Source organism: Leptodactylus fuscus, chromosome 6, assembly GCF_031893055.1.
Source record: "Leptodactylus fuscus isolate aLepFus1 chromosome 6, aLepFus1.hap2, whole genome shotgun sequence".
Taxonomy (NCBI): Eukaryota; Metazoa; Chordata; class Amphibia; order Anura; family Leptodactylidae; genus Leptodactylus; species Leptodactylus fuscus.
Genome location: NC_134270.1, coordinates 34,740,721 through 34,763,144, shown reverse-complemented (window position 1 = coordinate 34,763,144; position 22,424 = coordinate 34,740,721). Strand labels below are relative to the sequence as shown.

The following is a 22,424-nucleotide window of genomic DNA, read 5'->3' as shown; positions in this document are numbered from 1 at the left end:
AGGATGTAAGATCTGACTTAAGCCAAGTTACTTCTGTGCCGTATAACAACCTGGTCATTTTAGTTCTGTTCTCTCTAGTATTGTAGCCAATGGATGCGGTGACCATTTGGACGGTGCTGAAGCAACAGCCCCAGAAAGCGCTTCATCAGCCTCTGAACAAAGCCACTTATTAGTTCCCGACACCCCAGCGCCACGAACTGTTACAAAGGAAGAACTCCGCTCTGTAGAGGTCTGCTTACAGAGGTGGAGAGCGGAAGTTGAACAGGACATGCAAGGTGAGGGGAAGAGTAATTCAGCTAGGTGAAAATCAGACATGTTGTACTCGGCATACCATAGAAGTCAATGGAGCGATGCTGATTCATATTCATTACAACTCAATCACACAGGGGACTTGTTAGCTACTTGCTGTGGTTTGCCATTAAATTTCTGTTGCATGCGACTAGTAGGGTGTCAGTGCAAAGTTGTGACCAACACTGAAAATAAATAAATACACTCATGGTTAATATCTACTGGATATCTGCTATGCTAATGACCTGTTGTGTGATTCTGTCTTCCTTCAGACTTGAAGAATTCAATTGCCCACATTAAGAAGTCAATTCAAGAGATTTACCATGATCCTCCTCTGTTACAGGTAAAGACTTGACTTTCCGGTGCTGGTTGCAAGCCAGTTATAATATGCTGGGTTGCAATAACAAAATGCAATAGTTAAGGCCCCGTTCACATGGGGCAAGAGGGGGCGGATTTTGGCTCTGAATCCATGTCCTAATCTGCCCCCTCACAATAGAGGTCTGTGTAGACCGCTAGCTGCCCTTTCTTCAGGCGGATTCGGCGGCTGATTCAGCCGCGGCGTCCGCTTGAGTCAGCACGCTCCAGACTAGGCCCATTCATTTGGGCTATTCTGAAGTGGGAAGCCCCGACTGTCTGAAGCGGTGACATTCATGGCAGGCGTATTTTGGTCCTAATCGTCAGGACCAAAATACGGTCCCCTTGCCACATGTGAACTATTTCTTACGGTTTGCAGAGTGTCGACTTTCAATTCTGTGGTACCAGAGTTATTATGTACCAGAAGTGAGGAAGAAGAGTGCACCTAGATATAAAGGAGTCTTGGGCCCCTTCCTACACCTTAGCTGGTCATCTGGTTCTGCTGAAAGTCTACTGATATTATGCAGAGACAGTAATAGAATGTGAGGCTATAAATTGGGTGAAGCCGGTTCCCTTTGTGATACTGATGGACAGATTTGCAGTGCATGATTTCCTAAAATATCAAAGCCTGTGTGAGCACTACGAGCGGCCTAACCCTTGTTACTAGCTGTGCATGCTCTGTGTCATCGTCCAGTGACCAATGAGTCTACCACCGGAGGGAGGTGTGTTGCATTTAGGAAACCATGAATGAAGTATCAACAGCTGAGAATTCTGTCTGCGTAAGGCCGGGACGGGCTGATGGAGAAGGCTAAATCTGAGGCGCTACAGTCATCTTGTCAAAGTGAGCTTATGCATCTATATATAATAGACTCCAGGAAAGATGCTGCATGCGCAGGAGCATGACTAACAATCCCGAGGGCCCTGGCACTTCAAGGCTTCTAATTACATGCCATCATCTTACCCTGCTGTGTCACCAACGTCATGGCCTGCCATTCACATCCACTCTGTCCCAAAATAATATCCTCTGCACATCTTTAGGTCCTGTGCTAAAAATGTGCTTTAGAGAACTGCGTCTATACCAATTGCTTGACGTACTAGATCAGGACAGCCATGTTCAAACACTTTATGGCGGTCTGTATGATGCACAGGCTTGTAGAAAACTGCATGTGTTTGCTGACTGACTGCAGGCAATCCTTTATTATATTGTATTATTGACCTGCTCATTGTGAATATGTTAACAGAGCTACACACAGACAAAATTGTTAGTCCCCCCTCGTCTAATGAAAGAAAACCCCACAATGGTCACAGAAATAACCTGAATCTGGCAAAAGTAATAAATAAAAATTCTATGAAAGTGAACACATGAAAGTCAGACATTGCTTTTCACTTCAACAGAATTAAAAACACGACACAGGCCTGGATAGAAATTATGGTTCCCTTACCAGACAGCATGTTTCAGCTCCTTCTAAGGATGCTCAATAGGATTTAGATCAGGGCTGATAGAAGGCCACTTCACAATGGTCCAATGTTTTCCTCTTAGCCATTCGTGGGTGTTTTTAGCTGTGTGTTTTGTCATTATCCTGTAGTAAGACCCATGACTTGTGACTGAGACCAAGCTTTCTGACACTGGGCAGCACATTTCTTTCTAGAATCCCTTGATAGTCTTGAGATTTCATTGTACCCTGCACAGATTCAAGACACCCTGTGCCAGATGCAGCAAAGCAGCCCCAGAACATAACATGTGTTAGCGATGTTTGGCGGTCAGGGTTCATTGACTGACTTGAACAATGACTGTTAAAGTGTTTGAGTATTGTAAACTTGGCGTTCTTGTATATAATCGCCAATTTATAGGGAAAGAACAGACCTTTCATCTTTTCACTGCCATGTGTACCCATGCCTACTATATGCAGGTGTAGGATTTGTGTTCAATAGACTCTTATGTGATGATGATGATGATGGATATGATATTTAATATTTTTAGCATTTTATATATATATATTTTTTTTTTAAAGGTTCCTTACAGACTTCACGCAGTGTTAGTTCATGAAGGCCAAGCCAGTGTTGGTCACTACTGGGCATACATCTACAGCCATACCAGACAGTGCTGGTTGAAGTACAATGATATATCTGTAACAGAAGCCACTTGGGAAGAGCTGGAAAGAGACTCCTATGGAGGCGAGAGAAACGCCAGCGCTTACTGCCTCATGTACATAAACAACAAGCTGCCTTATCTTATTGAGGGTAAGCCATGAGGGGGGGGGGGGGGGGGGGTGTTTTGTTTGTAAGGTTATCCTAAGTTATGTGGTCTGCAGTCTCCTAAAAAACTTAGACCACTATTTCACCTATCCTTCCCCAGCCCACACCAAGTTTGTTTGGAGATCTCGGTGGGAATAGGGAAATCTGTTCGTCAGTATATAAACTGCCAAAGGATTGGACAAAGATTTCTTTCCCGGTGCACTTGCCATCTGAGTATTCAGGACACCTTCACATACAAACTAGAAAGACGGCCGAGCCTCCCGAAATTGACAGGTTCAGCCAGCTTTCATCTAATGTGTATGAGTGACTTAACACTTTATTTTTCAATCTGATCCTCCAGACCATGAAACTGGACAGCTGGAAGATCGGATCAGCAGCCTACCCCCGGTCTTCGCACAGTGTGTTATAGAAGACAATCAAAGGTTTGAGCGCGACGTGGAAGAATGGCAGGAAGCTCACTCCTGCAAGATCCCACAAATGGAGCCAGCGGTTACTTCGGAAGAGGGCATCTTGCCGAATGGTAAATAGTAGGGCTTTCCGAGAATAATGGAGACTTTATTTTTAAAGGTTTGTTGGGCATTTAATTGCTACTTGTGTTCTAAAATGAATTGCCAATGAAATGCCCAACTAAATAAAGAATAAAGGGACTTTCAAGGCTTTATAACGGACCTATCCTTTGGTCATAAATGAAAGATCGGCAGTAGTCCGACACCTTGGCCCCCAGATGCCCAGCTGTTTAGAGTCTGAGCGTGGTATCCTCTTCTGCATTTTTCTTAGGAAACCTGCAGACCCCATAGACTATAATGGGGACCATGTGGTTTCCCGTTCAGTTTCCGCCCGAAAAATGCGTCATGGGTAACGGAATCCCCAGATGGATACCAGGCTCAGATGTGAACAGAGCTTAAGACTCCATATACAAAGATGGCCTCCACTCAGTACTGTACACTTCTTTAACCCTTTCCCGATGATGGGTGCTTAACTATGGCGGCCGCCGGGCAGTCAAAGGCCGCCATTTTGTCGGTGATCGCCGGAGCATGCTCCAGGGCCGACGTCAAGTTTACATGACGTGTAAAGGCTTCCCGGCTTGTCTGCGTTGATTTCCTTATGCAGGCTGGTCTATGCAGCCTGCAAAAGAGATGGTGGTTTTTTTTTTTTTTTTGGTTTTTTTTTTTGCAATGCATTAGCATTGCATTAGTGATCAGACCCCCTGGGGTTCAAGACTCCTAGGGGGTCTAATAAATGCAAAAAAAAAAGTGAAAAATATAAAAAAAAATTAAAGTGTTAAAAATTCAAATCTCTCCCCCCCCCCCCCTTTTCTCTAGAACACATATAAAAGTATTTAAATACTGTGAAACACCTACATGTTAGGTATCCCTGTGTCTGAAATCGCCCGCTCTGCAAATCTATAAAAATTTTCCTGTACGGTACACGCCGTAGTGGGAAAAAGTCAAAAGTGCCAAACCGTTGTTTTTTTCACTGTTTTGATTCTGATAAAAATTTGAATAAAAAGTGATGAAAGCAATAGCATTTCCTGAAAATGGTAGAACTATAAAGTACACCCGGCCCCACGAAAAAAGACGCCCTATGCATCCCTGTACATGGACGTAAAAAAAGTTACGGCTTTTTTAAGGGGTTAAAATGTAAATAAAACCATATAAATGTGGTACCCCCGGAATCGTACAGAAACACAGAATACAGGGGACATGCCATTTTGGCTGCACAGTGAACGCCGTAAAACCGAAGCCCGTAAGAATGTCGCAGAAATGTTTTTTTTTTTTTCTTCAAATCCACCCCATTCTGAATTCCCCCCCCCCCCCCCCCCTGCTCCCCAATACATTATATAGAATAATTAATGGTGGCATCATAAAGAAAAACTTGTCCTGCAAAGATTAAGACCTCATATGGCTCTGGGAGTGGAGAAATAAAAAAGTTATGGGGTTTAGAAGGAGGGGAGTCAAAAACGAAAATCTAAAAATGCCATTGGCGGGAAGGGGTTAACTGCCTAACCCACTGGTCGATTTTTGTCTCTTCTTATAGTTTTATTTTCACCAACTTTTCAGGCACCGCTTGTGGGGACTTCACTAGATCGTTGTCATCAGAACATGCCATGATCTCCAAAGACCAAACGGCTCTTGCCATTACCAAAACTGCTGAGTCCTATGAGAAAAACGGAGTAGAGGCTGCACTACAAGAGGTAAGGGATGGAAATGCCAGGCAAATGGAAGTGTTGTGGTCCAGATTGTAATACCTACCTATGTGTCCACTGCGCTTACAAGCATGCTTGTAATACTCTTCAGTTCACATCATCATTTCTCCCCCCCCCCCCCCCCACACACACACACACACCTGGCCCTTGCAAACTTAGGCTCTTTATTTGCATGGTCCCTGACACTAATACTGCCTATACTGCTGTGATGGCATTGGTCTTCTTAGAGCACTCTATAGATACCGCCATACACTTGTGAAGTATTGCACTCATGAATTGGGGTGAATTCTGACTGCACCCTATTAAAGTGACAGGAAGCACAAAAAAGGCCAAAGAGGAGGGAGGAACCCTTTCTCTAAACCCATTTTGTTTCATGCTATCACTAAGCCTGAGAAATAGAACCATTGTCTGTGTTGTCTGTGTCTCAGGTTGTTGGCCATCTTTACCCTTCACTTCATAGCTGTCCTGTGACATGCTGTAAGTAACAGGCTGCAGCATGAGCTTCCCCTCCCCCCTTCTGATCCCATCTTGTCTATGGCACATGCTGCAGTACTCACAACTAGAGATGAGCGAACACTGTTCAGATCAGCCGATCCGAACAGCACGCACCCATAGAAATGAATGGAAGCACCTGGCACGTACCGTATTTTGCGGACTAAGGCGCACCGGACTATAAGGCGCATTACCCATGAGCGCCTTATAGTCCTGCCTAGGTCCATATATAAGGCGCACCGGACTACAAAGCGCAGCGCTGTCCGGTGCGCCTTATATGATTGAAAACGGCGGCCGGCAGACTTTGCCGGCGGCCGCTTAACCCCCCGCGTGCCAGCCGCTTCTATTCATTTCAATGGCACGCTTCCATTGAAATGAATGGAAGCGCTTGGCACACGAGGAGTTAAAGGGATTCTACCTTTAAAAGAACTTCCTTCTTGATCACGTCGGAATAGCCTTAAAAGACTATTCGTCTCTTACCTTTTTACCATAGCCAGCGCCGCCTTCTTCCGCAGCTCCGTCTGTCTTCTTTGGGCCTCATGGATGACGCATGCGCAGTCGGCTCTAACAGGCTCTCGCAGCCAGAGCCGACTGCGCATGCATCATCCATGAGGCCCAAAGAAGACGACACGGAAGGCGCGAACACAGCTCAGGGAGAAGGCGGCGCTGGCTATGGGAAAGGTAAGAGACGAATAGCCTTTTTAAGGCTATTCCGATGTGGTCAGGGGGAAGAAGTTCTTTTAATGGTAGAATCTAGAGTTGAGCGAGTACTGTTTGGATCGGCTGATCCGAACAGTACTCGCTCATCTCTAGTAGAATCCCTTTAAGCAGCGGCCGCCGGCAAAGTCTGCATGCCGCTTCCATACATTACAATGAGAGCGCGCTATTCAAATAGTTAGAGATGAACGAATACTATTTGAATAGCGCGCTCCCATTGCAATGTATGGAAGCAGCATGGAGACTTTGCCGGCGGCCGCCGCTTAACTCCTCGCATGCCGCCGCTTCAAGCCTTATATAAGGCGCACTTTCGATTTCTGAGGAAATCGAAGTATTTTATGTGCGCCTTATAATCCGGAAAATACGGTACACTTAGCCGGTCGCCGTGCCAGGTGCTTCCATTCATTTCTATGGGTGCGTGCTGTTCGGAATGGCTGATCTGAACGGTGTTCGCTCATCTCTACTCACAACCATTGCCGTTCAAAGTATGGGGAGTGAGTTGTGGGCAGACAGCTGATCTGTGGGGTGCCGACATCCTGATCCCTGGTGATCTTAAAATTGATGAACTGTTATGGATAGGACTTTCATTTTTTATTTAACCCTTTAAGCTTTCCTTCAGCAGGGGATTAACCCCTTATGTTCTCTGTAGGATTTTGTCAGGATTGTGCATGGGCAACTATATCTCTCTAATTTGCTTTTAGCATTCATCTCATTTCTAGGCTTTGCTCCTTAAGGGTTAATTGGCTGACTCGTCCGGTTTCTCACACGTGTGTATTGTGGTGTTTTTAGCTTGATGTCTTTGTATAGTAGAGCTATTACAACCTGTTACATACCCATTCTTCTCCCCCCATCTTGTCCTATTTCCGTGTCTATTTTCCTGACTCTCTCGTACCTGTCCTTTTCATCCTTTTTCCTTTTTCACTGTCACAGCCGACAACTCCCGAGCCGGAGGAGGCCAGTCATCCCGAACCCATCCCATCTAATCAGACAGGGGAGAAGGAGCAGCAGCCCAGCTCCCAGCTTTCCGAAGTAGAGATCCCCACTGTGGGAAAGATACTTGTTAGATCGGATGCTGATGGATATAATGAGGAGGTACAGAGCACGAGCGCTCCGACTCCATTCATTTGTCACACAGTAGGGTCAGCTTTTTAACACATGAGTGCTTGGCACATACATTCTGTAATGGGTAATGATGATACTTATTTCAATTACAATCCTTGTCTTCGGAGCAGTGTTGCCTGAGAGCACAATACATTGGTAATTCAGCAACATAAGCTGCCAGTTTGGGATACTAACACCGGGGTGACTTTTCTGTCTAATGGTGTGGGTTTTTTGTTTCCCCCCCCTTCACTTCTCAATCCGGTTTTTCTTCTCCTTTTATTTGTCCGCGGTGCCAGACTATGCTGAGCCCTGCCATGCAAGGTGTCATCCTGGCCATACTGAAAGCCCGCCAGGTCTTTGATCGTGACGGCCCTGAAGCAGGGCTTGTGAAGGTATTCTAAGGCTTGTTGTGAACTAACAACCTGCCAGCCAAAACTTTTAGACTGACTAATGCCGGTGTGAATACTAACACGTGCGCTCATTGACATGTATTTGGGTACATCCATATATGTTGTGGAATTTGCTTCCGGTTTTCTGTATCTTTCACCCTATGTATTGCAAAGGGTGGAAAGTCGTAGAAAGAATTAACCTGCTGTGGACTTATAATCTGCACCGCATGTCAATTTCTGCACTGGCCTTCTCCACCTGCATGTATGCTGATGTTACATCTTCAGCAAATCTGCTCTGTGTATACACAGCCTTATTGTTATCTAACCTGGATTGTGTGTTGGTTGCATTCGGCGCACCCCATACAGTCTGCAGGTCTCCTATAAATTGGTGATTCCAGATGACTTTTAATGTGTATAGGTTTTAGTTCCATGTCCAGCTAGAGATTGTAAGTATCTAACTGGAAGTCAGGGAAATGGGCCTGATAGGTTATGGCTTGTGTATAGGTATGGTTGGGTGGTCTTCTGGGGGGGGCATACCTTGGGCTATCGAACAGTAGAAAGCCAATGTCCTCTCCCATTAAGTGACAATGGTGCTGGCGTACAGCGGTGTTGGCTGTGTTATAGAAACTGGGAAAAACCTGTCCGTCTACAACACTGTGCTAGCACCAGTCTCCTGTGCTGCGGGACATTTCCTTCATTGTATTTGCATACTTGGCGGCTCATATTATTGACGTGCCAGCTAAACAGTGAGAGAATAGAAACCACAATAACACAATATAAACATGCCAAAATCCTAAAGTAATAGACCATGCAGATTTTGGTTAGTTATCACTTTATCCAGCCTCTTACGTCTCCATGTATCTCACTTTCGTCTATGGAGTGTGGTTTTTTTTTGTTTTTTTTTGGTCTTGCTCTATCTATAAGATGCATATGGGAAAGGTTTATTAATCTAATTAAAAGGAAAATGCCCACAGTGACCGATCACAGCAGACTATGAATCTCATTGGTTGCTATGAGCAACTAAGAATTTTTCCTATGGCCAGTTTAAGAAGTCAGCCCCATAGAATCCATTACACTGTCAAATGCCCAGCAGTCCCATTTGAATGGGACTGAGCTGTAGCATGGCCCTAAGACTAATAATGTGTGTAGAGTGAGTTCTAGATATATAGAGATGTTTGATATAGCACAGATATTTGTAATATTTGTGTAGCTTATTATGTATTTACCGTCTAAGTTATTCAGTACATGCATTAATAACTTGGTGTATGCAAAAAATACGGAAATCGCTCTACCTTAGACGTTGTTCAGATGGTACCATATGACGCGGGGTGCACGGAACATCCGACCATTAGGATGGAATCCAATTGAGAAAAACGATGATGTAAAAATCCAGCACGCCCAATAGTTGAAAATAAAATATAACTTTTACTTCATAGTGGTTAAAAACAGCAAAAGCTCCTTAGAGCATGGATCCAGAATAAAATAACAGCCTACGCGTTTCGAGACTCACATCCAGTATGTGAGTCTCGAAACGCGTAGGCTGTTTTATTCTGGATCCATGCTCTAAGGAGCTTTTGCTGTTTTTAACCACTATGAAGTAAAAGTTATATTTTATTTTCAACTATTGGGCGTGCTGGATTTTTATATCATCGTTTTTCTCAATTAATAGCTTGGGCCATTCCGTTCCTGTCTGCACATGAAAAAAATGGAGAGAAAAACGCACTTTTCTCTCCACATTATCGTGTGGAAACCACACAGACCATAATATAGTCTATGGGGTCCGCGAGTTTGTGTGTGTGTGTGGTGTTTAAATGCAGATTACGTTTTTGTTTTGGGGGTCCTAAAGTGGACCCCCCCCCCCAAAATAGAAACCCATGCACAGCTGTGAACCAGGCCTCGGACTCCTTTATAAATGATTGACAAGCATGGTCAGTCAGAATAAGGGTTGGTTCACACTAGTGCTTATAGGAGTCCGCATGGAGACCCCCGGACGGAATACAATCACAATTGGAAGCGATGTGCTGACAAAACGCATGGACCCCATAGACTATAATGGGCTCTGTGTGCTTGCTGTGCACTGCAAATCATTCAGATGGTGTGAACCAACCCTAAGTAAAGATCCTCTAAGTCGGGCTGTGTAAAAGTAGGAGTTGGAGTCAATGATTGTGACTACTGACCACACAAGGAGTTTCAGTCTCTTGCCACGTGGTCACAAGTCTCCATGATCCTTGAGCTGAAGTCAATACTTGTGAGCTACTTCCAGCTGCAGCCCAACATCCAAAAGCTTGGCCCCAACTGAGCAAAAAAAAGTGTCTCTGCCTAGATGTCAGGAGGGTGGGGGGCAATGTGTAAGTCTCTCAGCCTCTCTAGGGTGGTTTTGTAGCCTGGCACATGTGTGGGCTTCATGCCACCTTTAAGCGATTACATTTGCTTGGAATTTTTAGCTGCTCTTGTTCTGTGAAAAGCACTGTCAGCGCCACTATTGTTCCATCTGCAAAAACATGCAAATTTGTTTTGGAGCTTGTGGAACATCTATTTTTGTCACCACATGCATATGCAGAGAGCCGCTTGGGTTCCAACAAGATAATTTTAGGCTGTACCATGCAGAATCATCCTGCGCTTGACGTAAATTGGTTTTCAGTGCTGAAAAGGTAGCAGATGATGTCTGTAGCTTTTTCAAAGAAGCTTTCACTTTGAGGTTGAAAATCCGTTTTCAAACAGACATATTCATTCCCGGCTCCCGGTAATTAAGTAGCTACACCTCACAGCTAAAGACACTGAAGTGCGATGCGCCTGGATCGCACGCGGCCCGCTGCCCCTCTTCTATCCCGGTCATTTGTGGACAGCGGGGAAGGGGAATTGATGAAATCCATTGTTACATTACAGGCTGGCTTGTTACTGATATTCCACATGAAACAGTTTGCTGTCATTTCTCTCTCTCCGCCGTCGTCCCGGAGTGTTTTCTAGTTCTTAGCCCATAGGAAAAAGCTAAATGGCGCGCCGTTAGTTATGCAGAGTTTCTACATATAAAAGCAGTTTCAGGATTTTACAGATGAAAAGCGATGGATTGTAATTTACAAAGAAATTTCAAAAAAAAAATTCCCAGGTGTAGCATTGTAAAAGTAGATACAGTACCGTTCCCTTTATCAGAGGCCTGTCTTTGTCTTGTGATGCTGTATGAGATGTAAGTTTCCAGGAGGAATTGCTGAGGAACGGCACAATAAATTGAAGCCCAGTATTGTTCTTATACGGGATATAAACCTATATGATGACAGGCATGTTTAGAACCATTAGTTTGCATGCACGGCTTGTATGTCCCAGAGTGATATTTGGGGGACAGACTGGTTTAGGGTTCATCGGTCAGCATTTGTCTGCTAGGAGTATCTTTTGGGTGCCCTATGATAAAGGGGCCATTCCAATAACCTCGCATGACATCATAGCAGTCTTATACTTGGTCTCTCCTTGTCAGGTCCAAGATTTTCTTGGTGTTGTGCTGGATTTTCCAAATTTTGGTGGACTGATTTCCTGCACCCATGGCAAACACCTGATAGGCAGACACTTTCTCAGTAGTATGTCAGTGTCCATAGAGATGAATAGCAGTCTGTACTACAAGGCTGCCTCGTGTATGCCAGAACGGGAGCCGCTTTCCCTTCTGACAGCAGGGGGACCCGCTCCTATAGAATCCATTTGCAGGGCTTATGGACATATATTGCATTCATGAGCCAACCTGAGTCTGCCAGAACAAGAGCCATAACATACATGAGACGGCCTTATATAAATGTCTAAGTCCAAACCAATTCTACACAGAGACATGATGCTATGTACTGCCTGACATCTCAGTGCCAGTGTGTGCTTGTCAAGAGTGTCAGACATGGCTTTTTCGTTTTGTAATCTGTTGGGACCATAATGATGCTGCTCAGGATTTGCAACCCTTGAATTGTGAGGGCCACTCGAGCCCGGTATATAGATGGTTCAAATATAACGAACAAATTAAATATACAAATATTAAATAAATTTTAACCAAGTGTACATAGTTGGATTTGATTGAGGGAAAATTTAGTGTTGCCATTTTTTTTGCCCCTTGGTCCTTTTTTTTTTTTTTTTTTAGTTTTCTGCATGAACCTTCCTTAACTTACTGACTCTCTGCAGGCTTTCCGGGAAGAATACTGCCGCCTCTACCAGCTTTCTAAGGAGCAGCCATCTCCGTCCAATGACCCCCGCCTGCAGCACGTGCTGATCTACTTCTTTCAGAACAAAGCCCCCGAACGCGTCATTGAAAGAACGTTACTGGAGCAGTTTGCGGACAGAAATCTTAGCTACGATGAGCGGTGAGGAACAAGGGTTTATCTGCAGACTTAAAGGGGATCCCGATTCCCTTTAAGTCTTCTCTTTCTATCCTTTGGTGTCCAGTGGGTGGTCCTACCAGTAATTGACAGCTCTCTGTATAAACAACCCTATGGGGAAGCTTGTCCGCTGACAAGGGCCGCTCACTCTGAAGTTCTGAAAGATATAAATCAATAAATGGAAATTCTTATGAATGTTTTGCTGCACACCAATATATCAATCTGCTTGGCCCCTCCTTATATATAATGTGTTGCCTGCAGAGGGGCCCTGTTCCATGTCACGGGTTTCCTTTACCATATTACTAATATCCTACACAGGGTACAGCCGTATAATGTGTTGTTCTTTAGGCCTTACTTTATAAACCTTAATAGTTGATATTCAGATTCTTCATCTTAGCTTCCACTCTTATGCTCTTCTAGATCGATAAGCATTATGAAGGTGGCTCGAGCAAAGCTGAAAGAGATTGGACCCAATGACATGGATATGAAGGAATATGAGGTTAGCTGACTCAAAATGGAAATCCTGTGCATGTACTGTACGGAGGCGCTTACTTACAATTGCAGAAATGCATGTAGTAACCTGGCTGCCCAGTTATATGGTGATGTGTCTGCTTTCATGAATACTGCTGGTATGTACAGTTACATATTATTCTGTCTCTTGCTCTATTCACTACAGTTGGTAATTGCCGGTACAATCCCCCATAGTAATAACTGTACGGTCAGGTTACTTCTCTCACTCTCAAATTTTAAAGTTTTTATAGGACTTTTTATTTTTATTTTAATACAGAAGTGGCACGAGGACTATAGTCAGTTTCGTAAGGTGTCTATTTATCTTCTGACTGGCCTGGAATTGTACCAGAATGGAAAGTAAGTGAACCCTTATTAGATTTTTATTTATTATAAAAAAAAAAAAAAAAAAAAAAAAAATTTATGTTAAAGTGGGTTTATTAGAAGACAAAGTGACTTTGCAGTCAATATAAGTGGTGTTCTTTTACATCTGTAAAGGGAAAGTCTATCCTCATGACTAGAGATGAGCGAACACTGTTGGGATCAGCCGATCCGAACAGCGCGCTCCCATAGAAATGAATAGAAGCACCCGTGCCGCCGGCAGAGTCAGCGTCACAGGTGCTTCCATTCATTTCTATGGGAGCGTGCTGTTCAGATCGGCTGATCCGAACAGTGTTCGCTCATCTCTACTCATGACCCATCTATAAATGTTGTAGCGCAATGCTGATAACTGCAGAATGTCCAAAAGTCACTGGTTCATGATGTTGGGGCCCTGCTTTCCCCTTTATAAAGTCTTAGGGTTCTTATTCGTTTGAGTCATGCCTGTGACCAGTTTTGATACCTCAATGTGGCTTAAGGACCTGCATGGTCGGAGAATGCAGGTTTTAAATGTCTCGTCCAGGTGTTGCAGCTCCGCTCCCATTGACATCACTCAGTCTCCCTGTGCTGTATGGTGCACACACAGCTGATCTGTGAGAGCCCTAAACCTAGCCGCCACACAGATCCTAATTTATGGCTCACCCTTGGGACCGAAGACTCCCCATTGTGTCCTTATTGCATTGACTTACGATTGTAGAAGTCTCCATTGTATACTAGAGCTGTCACTCACGCAAAGGGAGCATGCTGTGCGTAGGGCACTTCAGAGTAAGGGTCCGCCCCCACGACTCTTGCAGTCACAACATGACTAGGATTAAGACTTCTTCATTCTTACAAGTAGCTTGACCATTAACTAAGGGATCGGTAAACTCCTTCACACGGCAGGTTTCGGTACTGCTGACAGACCCTTCAGCAGTCATTGACGTTTCCCAACACTCCCGTAAAACCATGTGCATTTATTTTCTTGTAGCTTCTGTATTTCCACAGTAATTCTAGAAGTGAGTGACAGCTTGTTGTACCTGCCCTGCAAGCACAGAATATGATGGACAGCTGAATGAGCTGCAGAGACCTAACTGCTTTATATAAAGATGTAGTGAGGGGCATTGAAGGGAAACTCGGAACGTTGGCTAAAATGATGTTAGAAAAAGTAACTTGTCAGGTGTGAGGCAATGTGACGTATCTATAGACAACCCTTGTGTACATCTTGCTAGATCTTATGGACATCATAGGGGGGGTCTTCTCTTCCCAGTCTCTGCATTCATGGCCGCCTTAGCACTACATTACTTTGAGAGACGATGTTAATGAAGGACTCGGGGTTGGCTCACCCAGATTTACTGTTATAGGGCTCCATTACTCTAATGGACATCTGTTCTGTATGTACATGCAGAGCACTAAGCTGATTGGGGTTAGGGGTTGTCTTATTAGGGGTTTCCTACTGATTCTGGTTAGTTTTCATGCTACACAGTACAATGTCCAGGATGTGTAAGCTCAGGATTATAAGAAGCAATGGTTGGGATGAGAAAAAGTATATGTAAGAGACTGTGGGGAAACAAGGAAGGGATCCATTACTAAACCAAACTGAGGGCAATGTTTCTAAGTAGCCAGGCACATTTACCTATTCTGAGTCCAGGCTTTACTATTGTTGGTCACTCTTGCAGTATTACTAGCCTCTTTCTCTTGTCAGATGTCGGGAGGCTCTCACATACCTGGTATACGCCTATCAGAGTAACAGCGCACTTCTCAGCATAGGAGAGAATCGTGGGGTAGAAGAAAAACTGCTGGAGCTGTACAGACGGAAGTGCCTGCTGGTGAGTATTCCGAACTCTATTCTGAAAGTAGGCAGGGTCCTTAAAGGGGATGCACAATAAGGGTGTATGCACATCACTCCACCAATGGCAGGTGCTCGAATAGGCTTCACCCTATTAAGGAAAGTATAGACACTCTGCACACCAAGGATCACTTGAATAGGACAATTCTGAACCAAAACATTAGGGCTACACATTTTTGGATCTCATGTGCAGTAACAGAACAGAGGCCTTCATCAGATATGGACTAGAAACTAGGGAGCCAGGTGGGGGTATATGGCAAAGGCTGGTGAGAATTGGGCAGCTGGGGTCCTGCCAGCATGAAAAATGCAGGGATTATGTGGGATTATAAAACTAAGTGATTTATAGTTTTATTAAAAAAAAAAAAAGTTCCAGTCCAACTTGTCAAACTGTGCTTGAGTCCTATGGGCAGTGCTGAATGGTGACTGACAGCAGTTTCTCTGAGCGACGTCCTTCCTTATAGGAGGGTCCCTACTGTGTAGGACAGCCCAATAGACGCCCAAGCATAGTCAGATGACGCGTTAACCTGAATTCTTTTACAGCAAAACCCTGTGAGACAGAATTTGTAGCTGATTTCGAGTCCAATTCTACCTCCAAAATCCGTTCCAAATTCCAATGGGAGGGAGTGACTGACACCTAAAAACGAGGAGGGATCCTCCCATGGGTGCTGCGGCCAATAACCTATGAAGTCATGTAGGATGAAATATGCACTTATAGGAGGATCTGTACATGACGGAGGTTTTTAGGATATGTCTTGGTCCTATGTATAACTATAACTTCTGTGATCACTGGCTAGTAATGAATACAGGTTCACCAGTATGCAGATAAAGGGCCGGTTTTATCTCCATCAGAGGTTGGCTCTATTGGAGAAGACGGCTTTTGTTCCCAGCTGACACTCCTTCCCTTCTTTTAGGCACTGCCCTCCTATATAACAATGAGATGCGCATAGGTCATGTATATGAAAAAGGTATCTCTAGCGCCAAATATTGTTGGTTGCACAGTGTGCTGCCCTGTCAGGGCTCTGGGATCTTCACCCTACATTTGGTTCTCTTGTGATCCTTGTCTTATAAGTAGATGGTCCTTTTATTAAAGTTTATAATTTATCCCCCCCCCCCCTTTCCCAAAAGGACATAAATGATATGGCTGCCAAGATGTTTGAGAGTCATGATGAAGACCGGATCAGTGAAGCGATCAGCATAATGAACGATCTGATCATCCCTTGCATGCATCTCATCTTTAACAACAAGATCTCAGAAGAAGACTTAGCTGCTATTGAGGAAATGCGGAGTCGCTGGTGCTCCTACCTTGGCCAAGATATAGACGGTGAGTCTTGGTCCTTATGCATGTTGAAGATGTTGATGTATTAATGTATCTGGGTATTTAGATGAATTGCGGATTTCTTTGCGCGTCCTCTGACCATCTAATGCTGTTGAGCAGCCAGATTTTCAGCCCTGACCCCTTTGATCCTCCTATACATGAGCTGTAACACTCTTATCTAGTTGCTTATATAGTGTCTGAGTGCCCGAACCTGCTCAGGTAAGTATCCAGCATACATTGCGGAGACTTGCTCTGCCCCCTTGCCAGTTGGCAGCTTTATTTTGCTCCGCTTTCTCTTCCCTTCAGATTGCCGGTCGTTCTGAACGCCCCAGGCTGATATTTGTGAGCAGCCCCTGGTCTCTCGCTGTCACTACCTACACATTAGTATTCTCTAATACTCTAAGGTCATTTGAGGTTTTGAAGGACTGATCCAAGCTCCAGTATGTGAGTGACGCTCTGGGAGGTTGGAGGACTATCCGTCATTCAGACCTAGACGCGCATTTATTGCTGCATAATCATGAGCTAGCGGTGTGATGGGGAGACGGACGGGGTGTTCATCATCCCTTAATGTGTTTTTCATGCCTATTTATTTTGTCATGTGGCGTGCTTATTACAATCCATTGATGTTATCTTATTCACATTGTAAGAATTTCTGCCTGTATGTATCCAAGACCTAATCCAGACCCGTGTTATCAGGGTTTAGTTTTGCTATTGTGTGTGTCATAGGGGGACGAGGCGGCTGACATCAGGACAATTACATGAGTCCTAGTGCTAAGGATAGGACATCCTTCTATAGCAGGGATGGGCAATTAATTTTCCCATTGGGGCGCATAAGAAATTGAAACTCTGCTAAAGGGCTGTGCTGTGGCAAATTTAGCTCCACCCACTTCTACGTTGACTCCGCCCATTCCCAATCTTCTTTCCATGTGCCCCACATATTATAATCCTCCTACAGTCACCCGTACATTATATGTCCCCACATTATAATGTTCCCTTCCAACTGCCCCACAGGATTAAGTCCCTCTCCTGGTGCCCCAGTATAAACTGGTGGAATCTAGAGGGGACATGAAACTGGGACAGCTGGAGGGGGGACATGAACAGTGGGGGTAGTAGGATGGGGGCAATAAATTAATGACAGCTGGAGCGGGACATGAAACTGGGGGCAACTAGAGGGGGACATTAAATTCGGGCAGCTGGAGGCAGACACTAAACCGCAGGGGAAGCTACCTCCACTCTTTAATGCCCCTCCAGTTTTCCCCATTTTAATGTCGTCCCCCCCCCCCCCCCTTCCAATCTGCCATCTCTGCCCCAGTACAACATTCCCCTTCCATCTCTGCCCCTAGGTTACTGAGACGTGCGCGCACACACTCCACCCTCTCTGCATCCTGCATCTCACATTCCCCTCCCCTCCCCTGTTCTATAGGCTCCTCAGATGATCTATTGGCTGGGGCCAGGGAGTTCAGCGGAGCATTTGCTGGATTTTTTTTTTTTTTTTAAATAAAAAATACTCGGCTGATATAAAACAAAGTTCTATTCCTCTCCATTGATCATGTGCCTCTTCTATTCTGATTCCTCCTGGGTTGCTGTGGCCTCTGCTACCAGGTCCCTTTCATCACAGTAATTCCCACGCAGCCAATCTCTGTTCACAAAGGTGACCAGTCCGTCAGTCAGTGGCTAAAGACTGGACATTTCCATACAAACTCCTTGCAGATACAGTTCCAGGTGGGATTCGAGCCCAGGACTCCAGCGCTGCAAGGCTGCAGTACTAACCACTGAGCCACTGTGTTGCCCCAAGACTGAACACTTCTTGTGTAATGAGTGGGATCAGGGGACAGAAGCCATTGGGACCCTGGGGGTGTTAGATCCGGAGCTGTGGGTAACGGTCACAATGGTTATGATGAGTCTGTGGGGCTACACTGAGCCTTTTAAAAATCCTTTTTAATAATCCCCCATCCCTGGATCATTTATCGCCCCTCGTCCTTGTAACTCATCACCTTGGATCTATAGCCCTGGCGATCAGGCATTGGTCACCCTCTCGGTGGTCAGCAGATAATACCATTTTGACCAATCCTCAATCTTACGGTTCCCTTGCTTTACTGTATCATCATTGTATCATACACAGATGTATTGGAGGGACAATCAGCGGGTTCAGGAGATCACCCCATAATACGAGGTATTATATATGATCTATAGATTGCCTTTATGTGTTAAAACCTAAGAACCCGGCATACAAATAAGGAGCCGGCGGCGGAGACAAAACTTTGACCTTTGCTTATTTGACTTTCACGCAGCTTCATTCCCCCTCCACCATCGCCCCCTTTTTAAGCTGCACGAGCGGTTGACGCAGTAATAACCCGTGTCACTTTTAACATCCCTGCATATTTATTGACTGACGGCCCCCACTCCTCTCTTCCTAAGGAAGATTAAAGCATAACGATTTCAGTTTATGGCACATTAGAATACACATTGTCCCTCCAAGCCCGTGCGAAGCGAGATTAATGGGCTGTCAGAAATCTGTCTCTGCCGGCAATGAATTCCAGACATAAGAGTCTCAGGCACGCTGGGTAGGATACAAATTAGCACTGAGCAGTACTTATTAGACAGTGAAGAATTCATATGTATTATTTTATTGTTGTACTGTGCCAGCCACATTCGCGGCACCCCTGCACCGTACCCCCCAGTACACCTGCATGTTTACGGCCCAGCGCCACAGCAAAATGGCTTTTAATCTTGGCATGTCAGACCGCATCTTAGAAATACCTTTTCTAGTTGACCCAGAGAATAGTGGTCACTCTCTAGATACAGCCTATATAGAATATGTCCTCTGAACAATGGCTGGCGGCGCTCTAATACCAGTGCCTGGGAATGGACTTGCACAGCGAGGCTGCTGGTATCACCAGGCTCATTGGATTTTTCAAAGTAAATACTTCTGTCTAGCTTTTTTCTTAAATGGCCCCTCTAATGATCCTCCTTTTAAAAAATATAAATAGATTAAAAATTGAAAAAAATCCTATTTGCACTATGGTGCATATCCAAAGTTAATGAAACTAAAACTACATAGAGCAAATCATTAACTCGCAGGTTGTGTATTCCCATCATTATAATGTAGGGCGACTGGATTCTCACCACCTCCAACTCCAGTTCTTGGCATTTAAGGGTAAATTCACACTGGGTTTTTTGCTCCGGAACCTGAGGCGGAGGCCGCCTCAGGTTCTGGACCAAAAGCCGGGTACCCACGACTGAAAGCCAGTGCACTGCACCGGCATCCAGCCGCGCACTAGGCTCCAGATTAGGCCCAATGTCCGGAGGAGGGAGTGTCTTCAGGCCAAATCGCGAGGCGACTCTGCCTGAAGGAGCATGTCGCCTCGGCTCCCGGAAAAAAACTCCTGAGCAGCTTCCATTGATTTTAATGGGAGCCGTCTTTTTGGTCAGGATTTTGAGGCGGATACAGCCTCAGAATCCTGGCCAAAAAACTGTGTGAACTTACCTTAATAGTCACCACTCTATTGATTCTAGCAAAGTTGGAATTTTTTTTTTCTCTAGCCCCCACCATTCCCAAACACAGTCCTGATAATTTTGCTGACCTAGTACTTGGGCTCTGAAGTGTCAAGTGGGTGGTGTCAGAGCTCAGGAAAGGGGGCATAACTCTGAGCTCTAAACTCAGAATTACAACCCTGGTCTGCCCCTGCCTGAGACCACTCACCTGATAGTACAGAGCCTAAATAACATATTGGGCACCAGAATGATCAGCATTGATTGGGAATGGTGGGGACTACAGAAAAATTCCAACAGAGTCTGAATCACAGTGCAGGCGCAATTTATTAAATTGTGTGAAGGTCCTTCTAAAATTACTTATTCCCTACTAGGGTTGAGATGGCGGCTTCTGAAATAATTTGGTTATTCCAACCAAATTGGGAATAGTAAGCTTGAGTCTTTAGAAATAACTTTCTAGTAACGTGGCCCTGTGATCACAGCAGCATCAGCACTGAATCTTTCACATTCTCTTAAAACGTCATGTTATGGAGGCTTCAAGTCTTATCACTTTCCCTATCAGTATGTCTTTGGAATATGGGATGGAAATCCACGCAAACACGGGGAGAACATACAAACTCCTTGCAGATGGTGTTTTTTGTTTTTATTTTTGCCCTTGGCAGGATTTGAACATCAGGACTCCAGCGCTGCAAGGCTGCAGTGCTAATCACTGAGCCACCGTGTGACCCTGACTTTACAAATATTCTGTATGTGACAATTTTTAGATAGGTTGGGGTCACCTATGTATGTTACTTAACTAGACGGGGACTTTGAAGTTGAGTGGTAGACCAAAAATGTCTGCCGTCTTGGCCTATAAAATACTCCTGACAAGGGATGACTTGTTGGTTCCTTCCAGTGGCTGACTCTCCAGCAGGTCTGAGATTAGTATCATTCTGTAATGTTAATACCACGTCAGTATTTCGCACCCCTCTAGACTGGTGACTATAACCATGTGCCTATTCTTTTCTTCATACGACAGAAGATCTACACCAGAAGCTTGGCCAGTTTCTTCCGCGACTCCTGGACTGCTCCACTGACAACATCGTGTTAAAGGAGCCACCAAAGATACGGCCTCACTCTCCCTATGACCTGTGCAATCGCTTTACAGCCGTCATGGAGTCCATACACGGGGCGTCCACGGTTAAGGTGACCTAAGAACAACAAAGGCCATCCAAAAGAAAACCACTACAGACCAACTTGGTCACCTCTACCATAGTGAACTGTCCCTGTGTCATACACAGAGCAGCCATAGGAAGAAGCCACTGATGCCTTATGCGGGTCGCTCACCGCTGGTGGCAGAGGAAGAGTGAGAATGAATGAATGAACTGTATGGGAAACTTGTATGTATTGTCCGGATGCTCTACAGCCTGGGCGTATGAATAAAACTGTTTAGTATCACACTGGATTTGTAGGATTTTGTGTCCTGTCTGCTGGTTGTAGGTACAACCGCAGAACTTAGACGACATTCTGCACTTTTTATATTGTCCCTTATGGATTTGTTGCCCCCGATATTGAGTAGCAGGTCTGTAAACTTGGCAGGAGATGGTATATGTATATACTGTGTGCCTATATAGGTGGTCTCTCCATACCTATACGTATGGACAAGTAAACAACCTGCCCCGTGAACTTGATATACGGCCATGTGTTGATCCAGCCAAGCCCTAGCAACACCGGAGGGCAAAGCCGAGAAGTCCTGGCTCTCGGCAGATAAAGAGGAGCGCACAGGCGAGTGCACCTTTCAGATTGCTTCGCTTTAAATAAATCCAACATCCATATCTCTTGCCAAGTCGCTGACAGGAGCTGACTGGGTAATAGAGAATTTTTAGCCTGTGGGTGTGGGTTTTTCTCAACAATCACACAAGCAGCTGCACAATTCCATTTCAGCAGGATAGAGCGAGTGGAAGGAAAGACTAGTGTGAGAAGCCAAACCCCATTGGGATCTGGCAACTACCGGCTCTTGGCTCTCTTATTTTGGAAACTGAAAGAACAAGAGAATATCAGGGAAATTTTAAACTGGCATCCGAACAATGTTCACCCATTACCGGGGGCAAAAAATAAAACCGGGACTTTTTTTTTTTTTTTTTTTTTTCTTTGCCTTTAATTGCTCCTTCCATTTCTGTTTTTAGAGACGTCGGTTCCTTTTCCATAAAATATGTAAAACCAGTATTGATGTGCCCAGGAGGGAAAAAAAGAGCACATGTAGTATTGCCAATGTTGACACCAGCTGTGCCAAAACCCATTGTGGAGTGCGCACGTGTGAGCGGTATACAATTCTTCCTCTGTCGCTCCAGATACGGGTGACATTTTCTCTTGACTTTTGTGTGATATTTTTACCATTAGTGATAAGGGCAATTCTGTTATGTGTTTTTTATGTGCAATAAAATATATTTATGTTTTTACCTTACGGTGTATGTGGTTATGTGGCCTTAATAAAAATGGGGGCGTATATGGAGTGCTCTCTCGCATCAACCAATGTCTCATATCTGGAGATCTTCCATGTCTTTCGATCCTTTATATCTTGTAGTCCAGAAATTGGCAGGACAGAAGAAGACACCATGTTGGGCTATTGACCCTAATCTTGGGTCAGAAAATTACCCATAAAATGTGCAGCATTCCCCGATGAATTGGATAAAAATATGGACCAAGCCATCAAATTTATTGTCCATTTAGAGCTAATGGTTATCCATCAATTCGGGTCCCTACAAATATTGTGACTTGGTTC

General features: G+C 44.7%; 1 protein-coding gene across 2 annotated transcripts in view; it reads left to right on the top strand.

Moving 5' to 3' along the window:
• The window catches only part of USP28 (ubiquitin specific peptidase 28), a 48,874-nt gene extending 26,773 nt beyond the window's left edge, over positions 1 to 22,101 (top strand). Inside the window, exons 14-26 of one of the 2 annotated variants that reach the window (XM_075279701.1) lie at positions 79 to 275; positions 561 to 631; positions 2,655 to 2,883; positions 3,239 to 3,418; positions 4,959 to 5,092; positions 7,244 to 7,405; positions 7,711 to 7,806; positions 11,953 to 12,131; positions 12,567 to 12,645; positions 12,934 to 13,013; positions 14,713 to 14,836; positions 15,982 to 16,177; positions 20,682 to 22,101. In XM_075279701.1, coding sequence (XP_075135802.1) covers positions 79 to 275; positions 561 to 631; positions 2,655 to 2,883; positions 3,239 to 3,418; positions 4,959 to 5,092; positions 7,244 to 7,405; positions 7,711 to 7,806; positions 11,953 to 12,131; positions 12,567 to 12,645; positions 12,934 to 13,013; positions 14,713 to 14,836; positions 15,982 to 16,177; positions 20,682 to 20,857 — 1,903 coding nt within the window. In that variant the 3' untranslated portion in view covers positions 20,858 to 22,101. The remainder of the gene's footprint in view (positions 1 to 78; positions 276 to 560; positions 632 to 2,654; positions 2,884 to 3,238; positions 3,419 to 4,958; positions 5,093 to 7,243; positions 7,406 to 7,710; positions 7,807 to 11,952; positions 12,132 to 12,566; positions 12,646 to 12,933; positions 13,014 to 14,712; positions 14,837 to 15,981; positions 16,178 to 20,681) is intronic. The other variant, XM_075279702.1, reaches the window with a different exon arrangement.
• Positions 22,102 to 22,424: the final 323 nt, after the last annotated feature.